This window comes from Ambystoma mexicanum, chromosome 13, assembly GCF_040938575.1.
Source record: "Ambystoma mexicanum isolate Mex_15411 chromosome 13, UKY_AmexF1_1, whole genome shotgun sequence".
Classification (NCBI taxonomy): Eukaryota; Metazoa; Chordata; class Amphibia; order Caudata; family Ambystomatidae; genus Ambystoma; species Ambystoma mexicanum.
The window spans coordinates 535,748,322-535,766,286 of NC_090938.1; the positions used below are offsets into that span (position 1 = coordinate 535,748,322).

Sequence of the window (17,965 nt, forward strand, 5' to 3'; positions counted from 1 at the left end):
GTTTACAGTTTATGCTTTATTCTACAGAGGCCGAGCCCCACCAATTGTGCCATCCACTCTGCAGATTCTGGCATATATGGAGCTTCGACCAGTGTCCCATGAACCGAGTGACCTCTCACCATGTATAATCAGCACTTTTTAAGTTTAGGGGCATGGAGCCGTGCTTTCCTTATTTTGCCTACTGGAGACAGATCCTGGATAGAAACCAACACCACTGTTAAGCAAGGCAACGAGTCAGAACCTTTGGAGGACAGCCCCCACATATGAAAAAGCTCTAAATGCAACAAATTAATGAATCTAAAGATTTGCAGTGGATTGGGCTACAATGGCACCAAGCAAACTGCAAAGTACCAACATTCGCCCAAACACTGCAGCAATCTGCATTGGTGCCCAGTGAACAACGCATGACAAACATTCATCTTTGATTTTACTCATTGCGAATTGATGCCCTGGTAGCAGGATGAATGTATTGAGCACGGTCTTCTCTCCATTGCATTAATGAATTTTGAATAGAACAAAAAAAAAAAAAAAAAAAAATAGATCACAGTGTGTTCAACAGCAGTTTATTACCACATTCATTCTAAAATTCACATCATATTTAAAATTAAAAACTCCTCAGTCATTTAAAACATTCACTGTTTAAGATTTACAATTGAGAAATTAAAGAGGAACAGTACAATAATAGCAGGATAGCGGAGGAATACAAAGGACCATCAGACGAGGACAAGGTCCTATATGGATCAATATATTTTATTCTGAAATTCCAGTGTGGCACACCAGCAGTAAAACCAATGTAGTATTAAGCACACAGTGCCAAATAACGAGACTTGAGAAATACTTTTATACAATGCATCTTTGTAATTTCTCCAAGTTTTACAGGGCATGAGAGAATAGCACATTATTTGGGGGGGGGGGGGGGCATTTTATATGTATGCAACACAAAAGCCAATTCTCAAAGTAGGAGTGAGTGTTTTGGCTAAATCGCTTTTCCACTTCCCATTTGAGAAGTCCGTGCCTGAAATTATCAAGACTGGGTGCGCTTTTTTTCAAAGTTCAAAACAAAAGTGTCAGTGGTTTTAAGACCTTATACAGGAAGAGGCTTGACCTGCCAAGTTAAGTCTACGATTTCGTATACATTCAGGATCAGACATATCTGTAATGAAAGCACAATAACGGTCCAGGTAACATTTTTAAAAATACATTCTAGGCCTTCCTGCTTCGGATTAAAAAAAGATTTTTGACATTGCGTCTCAGTCTTAAAAGCACATTGCAAGGCAAGGAGCATCCATTTAGTTTCCAGGGGAAGATTCACAAACAACCACTGCGGGCCTACACATTTCTCAAGTGCTCTGCATCGTTCCTAAACAGAACTATGAGACACTACGCAATCCCTACTTCACAGCATAACATTTTCTTTTTTACAAAGTTCGCAACCAGGCAACGAGTTGCCCAATCATGGCCAATGCACCATTTGAAGTCTGGCACAATTTCAGTCCCAAATCAATCATCGCTACAAACACATTGCTCTGAAGTAGACCGGCATACAGAAAGGATTGCTACATCAGTCTGAGTCAGCAGAGCCTTGACAGAATCAGTCACATGGAAAGGTCAGCTGAAATTATTCAGGCTTTTGAGGCATCACCCAGATCAAGAAGCTGTCCATTTTTCTCATACAAAGTCAGTTGGAACCATAAGTCATCCTTGCCACCCCATCCCTCCATCTCTTCCCGCATCAGACTTGATGTGGCTCAAAAGTGCAGTTCTAATTTACGAGCTGGAGGATATCAAAAGTGACCACAAGTTGCAGACTAGTTTGCCAAAAGGTTGATTTCTGTACTTTGAATCTGTTCTAGGAAGCAAACTGGAAACATACAAGTCTTTAAAAGGAATAATAAAAGGATCACGGTCGATGCCAACAGCTTCTCCGACTCTGCCTAAAACCCAAGTGCATGAAGCTGGGGAAAACAGACCGATTATAGAAAAATCAATGGCGATTCTGCATTAGCAGGTTAATGCTATTGCACAAGGGACCTCTGGGACAGGAGGTAAGTGCTGCAGAGAATAACGTTAACCGGAAGATGCTTGTGCTGGGAACCCGAAAGCTCTTGGCCCTTATATTTGAGAGCAGCTCTCCGCCCCTGCACTGTTTTAAAGCACTTGCTAGGATGTCAGTGATGGAAGGCCAATCTCCCTGCCAAGATGCGGAGGAAAATAAAATAAACTTATGAACCGTCCCAAACCACAACCCATTAGAGTCCATTAAAGCTTTTCTGAAATATTAGACTCCGACTAATAGAGGATAATGGCTTGGTAAAGAGACATCACTCTTCCCTTGCCTGCATCCCTAAAGCAGAAAGGAAGGACAGATTGAAAGAGAAATAGTACTTTCGGGATTGCACTTTCTATGAAGTGGGTGCAGGGAGCAACTTCTAGCTGCCAAAGTCAACCATACACAAGTCTCTCAGCAAACTTGAAAGGAGAGGCGGTGGCCTTGGAACATCAGAGGCTCTGAAGAGCTCATACACTTCAGAGGGCATCACAGCACGTGCCGCCCACTTCTCCAGGCCAGCATGCTGTTTGAAGTTCCTGAACGGGATTCTGTACAGTTAACAGACCTCCTCTGGCAGTTTGGTGTCACTCCAAAAGGGCATCAACCATGATGGTGTACGACCGTCGCACCTCTTCTGAAAAGAGGCTTTTTACCCAGACCATTTCTAAGTGGAATATTTTCAGAAACTCGCAATTTCATAGCAGTGCCCCTGTGAGCCAACACAAATATAAATAAGTGAGCCTTCATGTAGGATAGTAGGCTGAGGCCTATGGGACAAACTGGGCTAAATAGTCTACCAGGCTCTGGTTGCTACACCCAATGCGTGTCAGGCGGTACCTGCGAGCATTGGTTTAAACTGCATACATGTTAGCCAGCATGACAATTCCTACTGCTTAAAAAAAAAAAAACTTACACTGGGCATGCCAGGACGGTGGAGATACACAGATCGACATTTCCTTTTCTTAACATTACATAAGGGAACCTTGCTCTTCATGCAGGACGACTAGATGAAAATGTACAGTATTGCAAAATGTTTTGTTGTATGTAGTTCAAGGATTTGATCATGCCTAAGGCCTCTGAGCTAAGGAACACTATGTGGCAGTCTAAGCAGAAAAAATAAAATAAAAAAATTAAAAAAAAATCGCTGCCGTTTTAAAGTCCTAAATTCCCATCAGAAAACACCAACGTAAAGCCTCCACATTCCATGTGCCCCAAAGCTGTAGAATAGCATTGGAGTATTGCAAGAACTAGAGTTGCTTAAACGCTACAGGTATTTAAGGAAGTAAAGGCCCATTACATTAAAGCACCATTCCTAAGGTCCTCTGAAACCCAATAGACATTCCCAGAACTTGAGGCACACGGATACTACCATAGCAACGAGTTTATAGCCCCCCCGTACCAAAGTCTCTCAAAGGAGCCCCCCTAATCCATCTCGATGAGCACTCTTGAAAGGAAGTGACCACTATTTTTTAAGAAGAGTGTAATTGGCATCAGTCTGTTGCGTAAAGGTGGTCCTTATTGTGCACATTTATTAATCTTTGAGAGGTCTTAAAACCCTCCTTAGTGTCAGAAGTTCCAAAAACTGTTCAGTCACTCCATTCTCAGCTGTCCCATCAGTAACAGTAGAGACCACCTGAATTAGGAGGTCCAATGGGAACCAAGAAGTGTGCTTAAGGCTGACCAGGACATTCAGGCATCCATCACCCTGAACAAACAAATGTGCCCTGGCAAAAGACTAGCTAGTGGGATCTGTTCCTCCCCCATACAATCTGCAATAAAGACTCCAAACATGCAAAGATGTTGGGGTGCTTACCGCCACCCCCCAAACCTCACAAGAAAGAGGGTTCGTCACACTCACTTCCCAGCACTGTGGTAGGACTTCCCGAAACGGACATGAATGTCCACAATGAAGAGTGAGCAAGCACAGTTAAGATTTGGAGGAAATTTAAAGTTGAATTTTTCAAATAACATACAACAGAACTGAAACCTTCAAGAATATCAAAAATATTCAGGTTACGTTACAAATCCTACCAACAGTCATTTCCTTAAGAAAAACTGCTACATTAACTCCACAACCAAGAGCCTTGAAATTACACTGCTGCTACCTTGGAAATTCAGTGCACTACACGCAGGTAAGTCGTATGGCACTTTCAGGGGAGGAGGGTGGGAAAATGTTTCTGTGAAAGCAGACACCCCAAACTTGTCAACAGCCAGCCAGTTACGCTACACCCTCCCACCCCCACATTTCTCCTTCCACAGACTATTTGATCTAAATGCACACACTGACGAGTGGCGAGAAGATCATTACACTAATTTCAAATTATTCAATGCTCTACGATAGTTGATATTGGCGGTAGGGTATTTGCATCGATTCCATGAGCCTGCATTACTGCAATGCTTTCTTCGTCTATATAATCTTAATACATTTAATTCCCTTTGCACATTCCCCACTGAAAAAAACCAAAAGAAATGCACCAAATGTACCCTAGAGTCCCAGTGCACCTGCAGCCCTACACTCAAGTCGATAAGTGTAAAATTAAGTTTGATGATGGCCAAAAGATACGTGAGAGAAGCGGCTACCCAAGAACGCTCCCATAAACTACAGCTCCACAGCGGAAGCCACAGCCACACAATGAGCAGCCCACTGCATGCTAAGACCTGTTCTTTTGCTTATGGGTCTACAAGCTAAAAAGCTAAGACTGAATAAAGGAGACTGATGCCACAGGCCAGTTGGCAATCCAGCAATGGTACCACGGCTGCTTGTCTGTTGCTGTTCGCGAAACGGAGCATAACCTATAAAAAAAAGGGTCGATCCAAGTCAATCTATTAAATGCAAACATGACCTCTCCCTACTTTTTTTCTCTTTTCCTTACTGTTTGTGTTATTATACAGGTGGCAAGATGTTTAGGTTCCATATGGACTGGACTAGAGTGCTCAGTGACTGACTTCACAGAATCTCATGTTAATATTACAATTGAAATAACTTATGGTAAAACAAGACTACATTTTAAAAAAAATGTTTTAAAAAAAAATGGTGCTCACTAGCCAGGCTCGCAATCACAACTTCGTCTAATCAGAAACACTGCCATGGTTAGTACAGATGCACTGTACAGACTACACACTTCAAATGAAGGACTAAAGGGACAATCACAGGCGACATGACCATGCCACTGCACAGGCTGAGTGAAACGCCCCTCTTGTTCAACCTCCTAAGCATGCCAGTTTTTTGGGGGCTGTGATCTTCTAATTGGTCTGCAACTGTTGGCTCTCCAGAGGTTTTGGACTACAACTCCCAGCAGCCCTAGCCAGTATAGTGAGAGGGATCAGGGGAATAGTCCAAAACCTCTGGAGAGCCACAGGTTGCAAACGCCGGTATGAATCCAAGAGAACACAAAAAGGTTTAATCGTGGTATTAGAGTCCACCAATGGCAGAACAAGGGCGGGGCGATCAAATGCTGCCATGATATAGGGAGGCGCTGGCTACATTAGGGTGACAAATATGAGCAATGAAGTTAAAAAAGCAGCTCAGCGAGTATGGCTCTGTTGAAGTCCAAGCCTCAATTCTAAGTAGCTCTTAAACAACTTTTGGAACAGGGTTGAGCAAGTCTGCTCTTGTTGCTTTACCATTGCTCGCTTCAGAATGTGCATGGAAAGCATCACCTACATGCAGTGAGGGTATGCACAATGCTGGTGCTTTCCAAAGATCACCCGCTTATGTCCCCTTCGGGACTCACCGGCACTTTCTTTTTAACCAGCAGCAGAACGTTTGTCTGGGTAGTTGGCATATGCAAATCCAAATCGACCCCAAAGCCGAAATGCAGAAATGACTATGCAGGGTGAGCACGCGTTTCCTACTTGCATCCAGCTCCCGTGAATGAGTAAAATCAATAAACAGATTTGGGGGGGATGGGGGGGATGTAGACTGATAAAGGGGCTTCTTAAACTGAGTCTAAGCTCTCGGAGCCTTCCCTCGGACTTTGTAAAGGAAAAATAGTAAATCCAACTTCTAAAATGGATATGGTAATCTGGTATTAGAAGACCATGGGACTAATATCCCGATGTTGAACTCTGAAAGCACTTTTGGGAAAACAGAGGGTTGTGGCTGTAGTTGGAAAGACAAACTTTCCTTGGGAAAATATTCTTTTCAAGTATCTTTCCAGAGAAGCTGTGACCATTTGTAGATGGACAGCATGAGAAAAGGGGTAGTCTGCTGAAAGGGAATGAGGCTGTTCAGTTACTTATTTGCAGGTCTGAAGAAATGAACCTGCGCATCTACTATTGCTAAAGCAACCCCCCTCCCCCGCGCCCCTGCCTTGCATACACTAGGGTTCAATGGAAAAACTTGGGAGGTACATGCTTGAACGCCAAATAAGTTCTTATAAGCAGACCAGTTGCGTATACTAGTTTGAGGCTGCTACTGGGTGCCAGTTAATACAAACGTTTTACAGGGGGAGCCAGGTGCAATGATTGGCATTGGCAAAATCACAGGCTAACCTTCGGGATCGAAGGAAGTCCAACCGTACTTTTATCCCAAAGCCTTCTAGCCCTGAGCCACCACTAGAGTAAATTGTCAAAACCAACAATGACCACTTAAATCATTGTCAGGAGCTCACGAGATTATCCATTGCAAAGGTCACAAGGCTAGGTTGCATGACAAGTCTTGAGCGGGCCTTAAAACAAGCTATTGCTAAACGACTGAATGAAGGCATCAGAATGAAGCAAAGTCTTTAACTTGGCTTGGTGTTGAGTAGGTATTGCAAGCCCAGTGGCAGCCCATATCTGGAACTGTCCACAAGTGAAATCTGAGGTCACACAGACTCTTTGCGAGGGTAACATGGTGGAAGGGGGGAGCAGATGAGGATGATGGGGCATAGAAATCAGAACAAATCAAATCAGCTGCCTCAACCTGCCAGCCCCCGCCCGTCTCAAATATACAAATTAAAAGGTTGCTACAACTTCCTTGCCAAATGATGTTCTAGGGTTCCTCAGCTTGGGTAGCTACACTGAAAACCAGATGAGCCAGACACGAGACACCCTTTTAGATAATGCAGGCCATGTGCAACTGCCTCCCATGCCTAACGACTAGTTACTCAATTCAGTTACTGGAAGAACAAGATTAATTTGGCACCATGTGAAGCTCATTGGCTGTATCTTTCTAAAAGCACCTGGAAGCTTGTGACGTACTGCCAGTTTTCATGCCCTTTAAACACAGATATGGCACCATCTGTAAGGCTTTTGCGGCAATTGCAATAAATCAAGATTGTTCCTCAGAACAGCCGTAGCAAAATTCCAACTAGAACTAGAACTCAAACGAAAGGAACATAACTAGGATTCTCTGTCCCCGGACTTAACATTGCAAGTACAAACGTTGCAAAAAAATCAATTATTTGATTAAAAATTGCAACAAAAAAAAAAAAAAATTCCAACTTGCATGGCTCAGTGGAAGAGGGGAGGGAGAAAAAGCTCCCGGTATTACAGAAAGGATTCACACAGACGGAAGGTAGGCCACATGGATGACCACGTGTGCCAAATGGCAATGGTAGAGGCAGCTTTAATAAGATTTGTGGTTCCGGCCATGGGGACAGGCTAGTCTAGAATGCAGTTTATAACATTGCAGCATTCAAGAGTATTTGAAAGATGGGAAAAATGAACAACTCTAGAAGTCCACTTGTACCCCCATCAATACCTTGGTTAATTTCTGTATGTAAGCAGACCCCCAAAGGTGATTTAAAGTCAAAATCGTCCAACAGCATATACAAACGGTCCTGCTAAACACACCACGTCCGAAAAATAAAGAAAAATAAAAGATTGGGAAAACAAAAAATAAGACAATATTGTCTAATTCAAGCAGACCAACATTTCGGCCTACTGTAAGGTAGAAGCACCTTGCTTTGTGTAGGCATAGTATAGCTCATCCAGACAATGTTTACCCTAAGCAAGTACTGGAGAACCATTTTTGCAATAGTCTGGGACCCAAGTTTTCTTGAAGGGCGGTATGAATTACTTTATGCACACAAAGAAATGTCAAATGGCTCTTAACGCCAAAATGGCAATGTCGTTTTAAACCCATCTATATTTCAAAGCGTCTTTACATAAATACATGAATAGATATAGTTTAGCTACTTTACTGCTTCTAGTCCACATGTACATTTGGGTGTTGTGCTTAGGCCGGTGGAAGGCCCTACATGCGTTTACCCAACAGCTGTATGCTGCCAAGTAAACCATCACTGCATGCAAGCCTGAAAGTCTTGGACCACTCACTGAAAAGTGCATCAAGGCTTGACATCTTTAAGGTATGTCCTCCATTGTAGACCGCCCCTGCCTCAGAAAATTCATTCCAAAATGAGGATGTTGGCATTTACTACAACCTTATGTTCTGCCAAGTCATAGTATAGAGGATGGCAGATTGGGATTTGCTGAATTGATCAAGCAAACGCCAGAAAGACTGAGCTGTACAGATCTCAAGCTTCTAGTTGAGAAGAGATGTGCTTTCTTGTTGCTCAGGAAGGCCAAATTTGCTAGGAGCCTTATTCAAATCGCCCCTGATATTGAGCCCATTTGCTCTGGCTGCCTTAATCTCTCAGCCAGAAAGCCAGAACTAACATCCCGCCAAACTCACAATTCCAGATGTCGAAGATAGTAATCTCACAAACGTTTGGGGAAACGTGCAACAATCTTGTTAAGGACATTTAGGGGCCAGTCATATCACAGTCCGAATATTAGAGAAGATGGAGGTTCTGCAAGTCTCCTGTGCTATGGAATATTTTCAAATTAAAAGCTACCCACCAGTAAATAGCGTAATTGCCAGGAATTTACAGTAACTAGTGTTTCTTGCCACAAGTCTACGAATAAGGCCCCCTGCTACAGATCAAGTACCTATGGTCCCGTTTCTGGAACCCTTGCATAAGTCCTCGCCTGGTTATTAGCCAGAATCTTCTTTATGTGGCTGTTGAGGCAACTGTTGTGAAAGTAGATGCATCATTACAAGGGGAAAAAAAAACACTGAATTCGACTGCCAAGTGAGGGAACATTGAGAGAGATGCGAGATTCTAAATAGGTAAACAGCAATAAACAATTCGAGTAGAAACGGTGGCGGCAAAAACGTCCTGGTCAAAGGAGCACAGAAGCAAATTAAGACCAATGTCGCACTAAAACACTCCCGAAAGACTATCTACTTTGCAAGGAGCAGCTTATTTACCAAACATTCAATGCTTGTTGAATTATAAAAAGATGGCTAGTTGGCCGAGTTCTAATATAGAACATATCTACTAGCTACCTAACTCTCCCGAAAACAGGATTCTTTGGCAATGCATTACACTCTCGCAATGAAGCAGTTCCAGTCATTACGTCAGATTGGTGCAAGTTAAATACCCCACCTCTTTGACCAGTCCAAGTGAAATGTTCACCGAGTCTTAGGACAGTCCTGGAGGCATAGGTAGCATTAAAAGTTAACAGTAACCCTGTAGCAACATCAGTTTTCAACTGGTCCAGCTATTGATGCAAGCCTCAAACATATTAAAGGGAATGCAATCTGACTCTGCCCAACAGCTCACATTACCTCGCTCCCCCTTGAGTACCCAGTCCAACTCGGACCTTGGCTTCAGGACCGAGCAGAGATGAGATTCGTAGCCAGTGTCCTGCATGCTGACAGAAGTCCGCCGGAGATCCTCCATGTCCGGTGTCGCATCTTTCACAGTGTGGAGACTGTCTAAACGGGAGAGCAGCTGGACATCCCAGTCGGATAGTGAGGAAAAGCACTCTACTTGTGGCAGGACAGGTCGGATCTCAACATCTGGTGTCAAAACATGCTTAGCCGATGGGCAGGATGCATCAGCTGTACCTACTGAAGAAATGTGTTTGGGTTGCACTTGAGTACTAAGACGAGCACTGTATCCACTGGGACAGAAATGCAGAGGGTTGGGGGGGTCTGTTGCGTAATGTGTTGGCTCCTTGGTCTGTCGTTCAAGAAGCACAGATGTACATTCCTTGTGGTCTCTATAGCACACAGAGGACAACTCATTGCAGGCTGGTACATCTAAACTGCATGAAAACCTCACACCTTGGTCCACAGTTTTAGGTTGAAGAGTCTCAGGATTCGTATCCCAATCATCTCTGCTCCCAGTCATTCCAGAGGGCATCGTTTGATCGACATCGATCCTAGGGGAAAAGCACTCCCAATGTCCCAGTAGCTGCTCATAGTGCTGGAGATCCCTTGGAAACGTGTGTTGTGCCATCACCAACAGGGGGGTAGCTGGGTCAAACGGCAAGACAGGAAATGTCAAACACTCCACAACTGGAGTCATTATACTACCAGTTAGTGTTTTTTCTGTGGAGCATGGAACTTGCAGAGGTTTTGCTTCAGTTACTGCCAAAGCCATACCATTGTTCTGCTGACTAGCACAGCTGACTGGGCCAGAGGTGCAACCACCAGGCTCAACGATCCGTCTTTTTACAGCTTGAGGACTCTGGTGGCCAGAATGCTTGCGCTTCCTGACTGAGGTAGTGTTATTCAGTTCCGAGCCAGATGGCAGCTGGCTTTCAAACCCAGGATGAAGACTGGCAACATTTACTTCAAGTACTGCAGAATGAGTGCTATGGCAAGCGTCTTCCTCTCCAACAGCAGGAGCAAGCAAATCAGCATCACAGACAGAAGTAACTTTCTTGGCAATCGCTTTTACAAAATGAAGTGCAGTTGGCGGGCAAATACCAGCATTCCCATTGCTGCAAAGAACAGCCTGTTCCACATAGCACTTTCCTAGTTCTTTTCCAGCATGCGCGTCTGCTTCCAACAATGTCCGGAATGTGACATCCTTTCTTTCCCAGCACTTCTCCACTGGGCTTGACTTATCATGCCCAGGAACACATGGAGGGACTGTGTGGCAGTCTTCTGATGAAGTGGCATTCGCTGCCATCCTCTCGGGTCTTTCCAAACCAATCACCTTGGGCTTCACACAGTCACTGAGTCTGTCCTGTCCTCCACCTGATAGAAGCAAGTCATCTCCCATGCCCAGGACAGAATGACACATTTTCACCTCTTCCGATGGATGCTCCACACCTCCAGGAGAATCCATACCCTCGCTGTCAGCAGCTAAACATCTGAAAGAGAAAGAATATGATCAAACTACAACAAAAGAACAGGCAACTCGAAAAGTGAACACATGGAGACTAATACGACAGTTTTTTTTTTTTAAAGTTCAACTAAGGGCTTCATAAAACCATATCCGAGGCAGTACAAAAACTCCACTCTTCGTAGAAGGCTGTACCATTTGAGAATGTAGGTCGCATTGACAGAGCAGCCAGTCTCATCTCAGGAGGGAAGAGAGGGGTGTAGCTTGGTACAAAGAAATTATAGCATACATATGGCCCAAAGAAAGTATTTATTGATGGGACATTTGAATGCCACCAATACACAATGGTTTCACAGTGAAACACTATGTATTGTAAAACATAAATGATTAGAAATACCTGTAGGCCAAGACAAATCTTGGGCAAGGCAAGTACTATTACATTATAAGAGATACATTACTCACCATAATTGTATTTCTGATTATTGTATTTGGTTAGATTCACATATTGTGCATATAGTCCGACATCTAGTGCTAATCGAAGAGTATTGCAATTTATTTCGAAGATCGAAAAGGGACATCGACCTGGGCAGGACTAATACTATCCCCAACGTGTAGTGTATCCAAAATCCATCATGCGTCGAGGTTCCACATTTCTTTTTGTTCGGCTGTTCGGGAACCTTACAGAATGCGCATGTGAGTACAGAAGAAAATAAGGTGTAAGATGTCTATGTTCCTTCTACTGCAAGAAGGAAGGGTTGGCACATGTGAATCTAAGTAGATACAATCATCAGACAGTGAGTAATGTAGGTCTTCTGATGCTTGTGAATCTGCTTAGAATGACATGCACTGCACACACTAGCAATCAGCACCAGGAGATGGTGGTGGGATGTGTGAAGGAACAGTAGCAAAGATGTCTTTGCACTGCTCGACTCACCTGAGAATCGGTTTTAGAGTGTGTCTAAGCAGTACTGTTGAGTGAAAGTGTGTGAAGGTAGCTGCTTTGCAAATAGAATCAAGAAGAACATTTGCGCTATATATATATATATATATAGAATATATATATATATACATATACACACATATATACATATACACACACTCCTGTGCCTCGAGTACAATGAGCTCTAGGCTTAAAGGGTAAATCTCTTTTGGCAAGAGACTAATGCAGTGTGATGCATTTACCAATCCATTTAGAAATAGACTTAGACAGGGTCACCCTTCTCTACCAGCGGCAACAAAGAAACAATTGGTGCGTCTTTCTTTGTTTAGTCTTATCAAGGTAATATCCCACTACTCTCCTAACATCTAGTATGGAGGATTCTTTCAGCTGAATTTGTGGGATTCTGAAAAAAAGTTGGAAATGCGATGGATTGGTTCACAAGGAAGTTAGAAATTAATTTAAATGCAAAGCATGTGCGCGCGCGCAGTATGACCTTGTCTTTATGAATGGTAACAAATGGGTCTTGAACTGAGTGAGCCTGCAGTTCATCAACTCTCCTGATAGAGGTAATAGCAACCAGAAAAGCAGTCTTATAGGTGAGGGTCTTCAGACTCGCCTTATGCAATGGTTTAAAAGGAGGTCCAATTAGTCTTGTAAGAACAACATTCAAGTCTTTTGACCTCTTCCATGAGAGCTTTAATCACTTGCATTTTCCACCAGGAAATCCTGCTCAGAGACATGGTGTACGCAGAGAGGGCAGCAAGGATATATAAGCGAGTTGAAAAAAATTCCCGAATATAAGAGGTGTTACATAAAGGACTATATCTTTAGGAAAATATAAAACTGAGTTGATGGTTTTAGTAATACAACAAACAAAATGTTTCAATTTATTGGAGTACCAATGTCTGGTGTTAGGTTTCCGTGCTTCTTTAAGAACATCCATACATTGAGATATTTGAAGGTGGGTAAACAGTAGGACTTGAGGAATCAAGCTGCTAAATTTAGTGTTTGGGGACACGGGGGCAGCGTTTCCCTAGGTCTTGTGACAGCATGTTGTACGGGCAAGACAGTTTCCTGGGACAGGAGATTGACATTCTCATGAGATGAGAACCATGGCCGTCAAGCCCACATTGGTGCTACCAGCATAAGCGTTACTTGTTCCTGGTGCATCCGGTGCACTATCCTGTGAAGAAGGGGGGGAAGCGGTCAGGCAGGAGGGTGTTGTGTAGGCAAATTTCCCAGACCATGTTATCCAGAGGCCGTTAGGTAAGATTGTATGCAGTACCCTTTGGGTGCACTACAACAACCCTGATCTCCTGGCAATAGGAACCCAACCTTTGGTATAAGTCTGTACTACACAGGTTGGTAGTGTGGCTGAGCAGCCAGGCTGATCTCAAGAGGGGTCAATGTGAGCTGTAGGGGAGTTACACAGATTCACAGTGACAAGTATTAAAATAAACACGTACACACAAGGTTTCTTGAATAAACAATTATCAGTCAGTTGGAATAAGCCTTCTTCAGAAGGGAGCAATATTAAAGCAACACACAAATACACTCCAAAATGACACGCTCTTAGTTTCTAAATCAGTAAAGATACTTTTGGGATGGCCCACAGTCACAACCTACACCCTCGGATGACTTGAATAGCTACCCTGCTGGAGACATTAATATCTTACTGTTGCATTTAGAATACCTTTAGAAATTGGTTAAAGGAAAAGGTCATTAGAACAAACAAGAGAACACAAATATTCTTAAGCAGGCAAATACCTTTGGATCCCCTAAGCAGTGGCATTCAGTATAACAGGTTAAGCCAAAGTCAATGGGCAAAAGTCTTATATGGGCTGAAGCACTTCTGGTAGGCAAGAAAAGTCTTTGCACAATGTTTTAGAAGTCTTTGAAGAAAAGACGAATCAATGTAGGGCCACAAGCTGTTTAGGCACGAGTAGAAGATGCAAGCAACTCTACCATAAGAGGTAAGTTCTCTCAGACTTTACAGTACCTTTGTATTGAAGTAAAAGTGCAGCGGATGACTTCTGTTCGTGTGCAGCTCTGCAGATCTCACTGTTCCTGGGCCTAAGTCGTGGGGACAAGAGGGAGGACTTCTGGGGACTCATGCACTGGGATGGTCACCGCTCGCAACCGGCAATCTTTCCAACAAGTGGAACTTCAGTGTTTCAGCTCCTCGCGACTACTGCAAATAGCAACACCACGGTTGCTGGCCGTCGAGGTGGACTTTCCTTGCTTCTGGGGTCACGCACTCTGTTGAAGGGGCTCAGGCTCGGCCAGTTCTGCTTCCTGGAAGTCTGGAGGATCTTCCTGGAGCTCTTGGTCAACTTTAAAGCAGTGCACATAATCTGGTGTTCCTCTCCCAGGCATTTCGGTTTCCAGCAGCAACTCTGCGGAAATGCAACCAGCTCCGAAAGAATGGCTAGGTGGCTTACTTTGGAATGGATTGGTCCCACCAACTCAAGGGTAGATAGAACTCCTTGCAGGGGCTTCTCTGTCAATACTAATTGAGAGTTTCAGCACAGCAGCAGGGCTTCACCGGGCTAACCAACGGTCCAGGAGTTGCAGCAGGCGTCCTCTTCAAATTCTTCTTTGGTTCCTTCATCCAGTGGTCGACTGCCTTCCAAGCCAAAAGCCCTGCCTTTTATTCAGTTCTCTTCCATTCATTCCAGCCTGGTAGTCACCCAGCAGGGTGGCTGTCCTTGCAGGACAGTCAGCCAGCCAATCACTACAGAGTGCATTTGGGTCTCTTAGGAGACTAAGCACAGGGAGTTCCGGGCACCTCCATCACTTCCTGCCTACCCCAGACACCCTGGAGCCAGAGGCGGGCTTCACTTGTGAATCCCACCAAAGGCAAGGGACCAAACCTGGTTTGGCGCACAGAGTAAATCTCAAGAAGGACCTTTCCACAAAGAAATGCCAAAAAAAGAAGACCAGGGCCATTTTGACAAAAATGGCACCCTTGGGTGCTTTACTGCAGCTGCGAACGCAGCCCACAGTAAATGCACACCACAGTAGTTAAGTAAACCACTGTCACCAGCCATTCACTGAGGAAAGGGTAACAAAAATGTTACATGAGAAGCTAGACGAACAAGTTACTTTCTTACCTGGTAACGTTCTTTCGATGGGATGGTCCGACGACGTATTCCATATCTATGACAGGTAATGTCCACAGCTGTGCTGCTTCGGAAAATCTTTGGCGTCTGCGTCAATGACATCGATGCGCCGTCCCCGAGGACCTCCTCCAACGGCCGACGTCACCCGATGTGATAAGTAGGACGCACAACGCCCATAGCCTCCGTTTTTTTTCCCCAGAACGTGTGCCACCAGATTTCTGCCAGTCAGACACACAAGGCCTTGCGGAACGCAAGCTGCAATCGCAAAATAAATTCTGCAGCGGGGAAGGCAGGGAGGGAGCGATATGGAATACGTCGTCGGACCATCCCATCGAAAGAACGTTACCAGGTAAGAAAGTAACTTAGGGGGATTGGGTCCTCCGACGTATTCCATATCTATACGACTCCCAAAGTAGTACCAAGCAAGGAGGTGGGAAAGAATTTAGAATACAAATTTAGCATGCCCAATCAAATTGCGGAATAGAAAATTGCCTTTGCAAAGGCCAGATCTTGCCCTCTGATGGAATCGAGGGAATAGCGAAAGGAACCTCCCCTCCATTGCTGTCCCTAGGACGAAAAGGCAGAGGCCTGCAACCTCAAGGCTCTCGTCAGCCTTGCTGCCAAAAAGGTGTTCACCGTCAAAAGGCATGTTGAGGAGCCGGGACTGCACATCAGGAGCGAATCCAGACTTCCGCAACCACGCAAACCAGCACATTACGGTGCTTGCCGCCATGGACCGGCTGACACAATCCGCCAAGTCCAAACCCGACTGAACGGCCTCACACATAGCATCCTTGCCATCCTGAACCATAGCAAGGAAACCATCCCGTTCGTCCCCTTCGGGAATATGATCCGCCGCTAATGCAACACAGTTCCACAGAGTGTGTGTGAAACGAGACAAGGCACATATGGAGTTGGCCGCCTGAAGCGCCATACCCCCCGAAGAAAACGCTTTCTTCGCCCAGCCGTCAAAACGTTTGTCGTCCCTATCCGGAGGGATGGTAGGATACGACGCCTGCTTTGCCGGGGCCGTAGCCGTCTGCACCACCAAACTCTCCAGGGTGGGGTGCCTAGACAAGTAGCAGGGGTCGCTACTGGCTGGACGGTATTTTCCTCGTCAAAGACTTGCCCAATGCCGGGAGACTCTCCGGAGCAGTCCAAGCCGCCGCCATCCTTCTCTGCAGAGCCATATGAAAAGGCAAAACCGGGTCAGTGGGTGGACCGAGATCAAGGATGTCCGTGAGATCCTCCTGAACGAACTCCCCTGGGGGAGCTGACCAACCCAAGTACTCGGTAACCCGAGACATAAGGTGCCGATATGAAGAATCGGCATGAGTGCCAGGCTCCGGCCAACAAAACTCCACCTCCGGAGAGGTGTCCAGTCCACTGGCATCATGCAGCGACTGCCTCAGGTCATCAAACTGGCTATGGCCCGAGATAAGGTCATCTGGAACCAGAACCAGGCCGCCATCAGAGCCTTCATCACCTTCTGAAATGTACTCCAGGCGGGGAGAGGAAGACTTCTGTGGACCAAAGCAGTGCCGGTCCTTAGCCACAGCCTTTCTAGGGGCAAACCCCGTGCCACGGGACACCACCGCCTCGAAAGGCGTCGAGGACGCCGAACGAGTCGGCGTCGAGCGAATCGGCGTCAACGTCAGCTGCAGCGCCACCAGCATCGGCGGCGGCGACGCAGTCCTCGAAGCCGGAGCTCCGAGCGTGTTTCTCGACAACCTAGGCGCCGACAGCGTTGACGACCCCCTCGGAGGCGGAGCCTCGAGAGAAATCGTCGACGACCTCGGCACCACAGGCGTCGACGTCTTCTTCGAAGACGGCACAGGATCACACGGTCTCGAGCGCGTTGAGGACCGGGACCTGGCACGGGCATGGCGAGAACGGCTACCCTTGTCCGAGGCGAGCCGTGCCGACCACCCGAGCCCGAAGGTGTACAAGCAGTGTCTCTCGACCGGTGCCGACCGACCCCACTCGGAGGCACAGACGGACCGGTGCCCTGCGATTCAAGAATCGCTAGCATCTGCTTCCTGAAGGAAGCCCATTCCTCCGGTGTCGCTTGCATGGAGAGATAAGCAACCCGCCGACGGGCGGAGTCCCCGGACGGGGAAGGCGACCTATGCTGGCGCTTCCGGGAATGCCTCGAAAAGGCGGAGGAGTGGCGAGACCGACTCATGGAAGGAGACCCACTGGACTTCCGACGACGCAGAGTCGCCCCTCGAGTCATCCGTCGAAAGCCCCGCAGACCTCGACTTCCGGGGCTTAGACACCCGGCCTACCGACAGCTTCTTGCGTTCCCGCAAGGCCTTTGCCGTGAGCGACTGGCAGTCGACATAGTCGTCCGTATCGTGGGCCTCCCCGAGGCACCAGAGGCAGGCGCCGTGCGAGTCCGTGACCGACATCTTGGACCCACAGTCCCCGCAGTTCTTGAAGCCCGGATGCGGGGTTGAAGATGAGGAAGACATCGCCACGAGCAGGTCTTCACAACAAACCGAACAGGTTCAACGAACCGAGAATAGAAAACAGCAAACTCCAACGAGTCGAGGCGTACCGAGATTCACGAAGCGAACACGTTAGTGGAAAAAACGGAACTGAGGCTATGGGCGTCGTGCGTCCTACTTATCACATTGGGTGACGTCGGCCGTCGGAGGAGGTCCTCGGGGACGGCGCATCGACATAGGCGCCAACGATTTTCCTAAGCAGCACAGCTGTGGACATTACCTGTCAGATATGGAATACATCGGAGGACCCAATCCCCTCGAAAAAGGGGATACTA

General features: G+C 46.0%; 1 protein-coding gene across 1 annotated transcript in view; it reads right to left on the bottom strand.

Annotated features, from left to right (window-relative positions):
• Window positions 1-547: 547 nt before the first annotated feature.
• DBF4B (DBF4B-CDC7 kinase regulatory subunit) overlaps window positions 548-17,965 on the bottom strand; it is a 437,979-nt gene continuing 420,561 nt past the window's right edge. Inside the window, exon 12 of the mRNA XM_069634269.1 lies at window positions 548-11,146. Within this exon, the coding sequence (XP_069490370.1) occupies window positions 9,529-11,146 (1,618 nt within the window). The 3' untranslated portion in view covers window positions 548-9,528. The remainder of the gene's footprint in view (window positions 11,147-17,965) is intronic.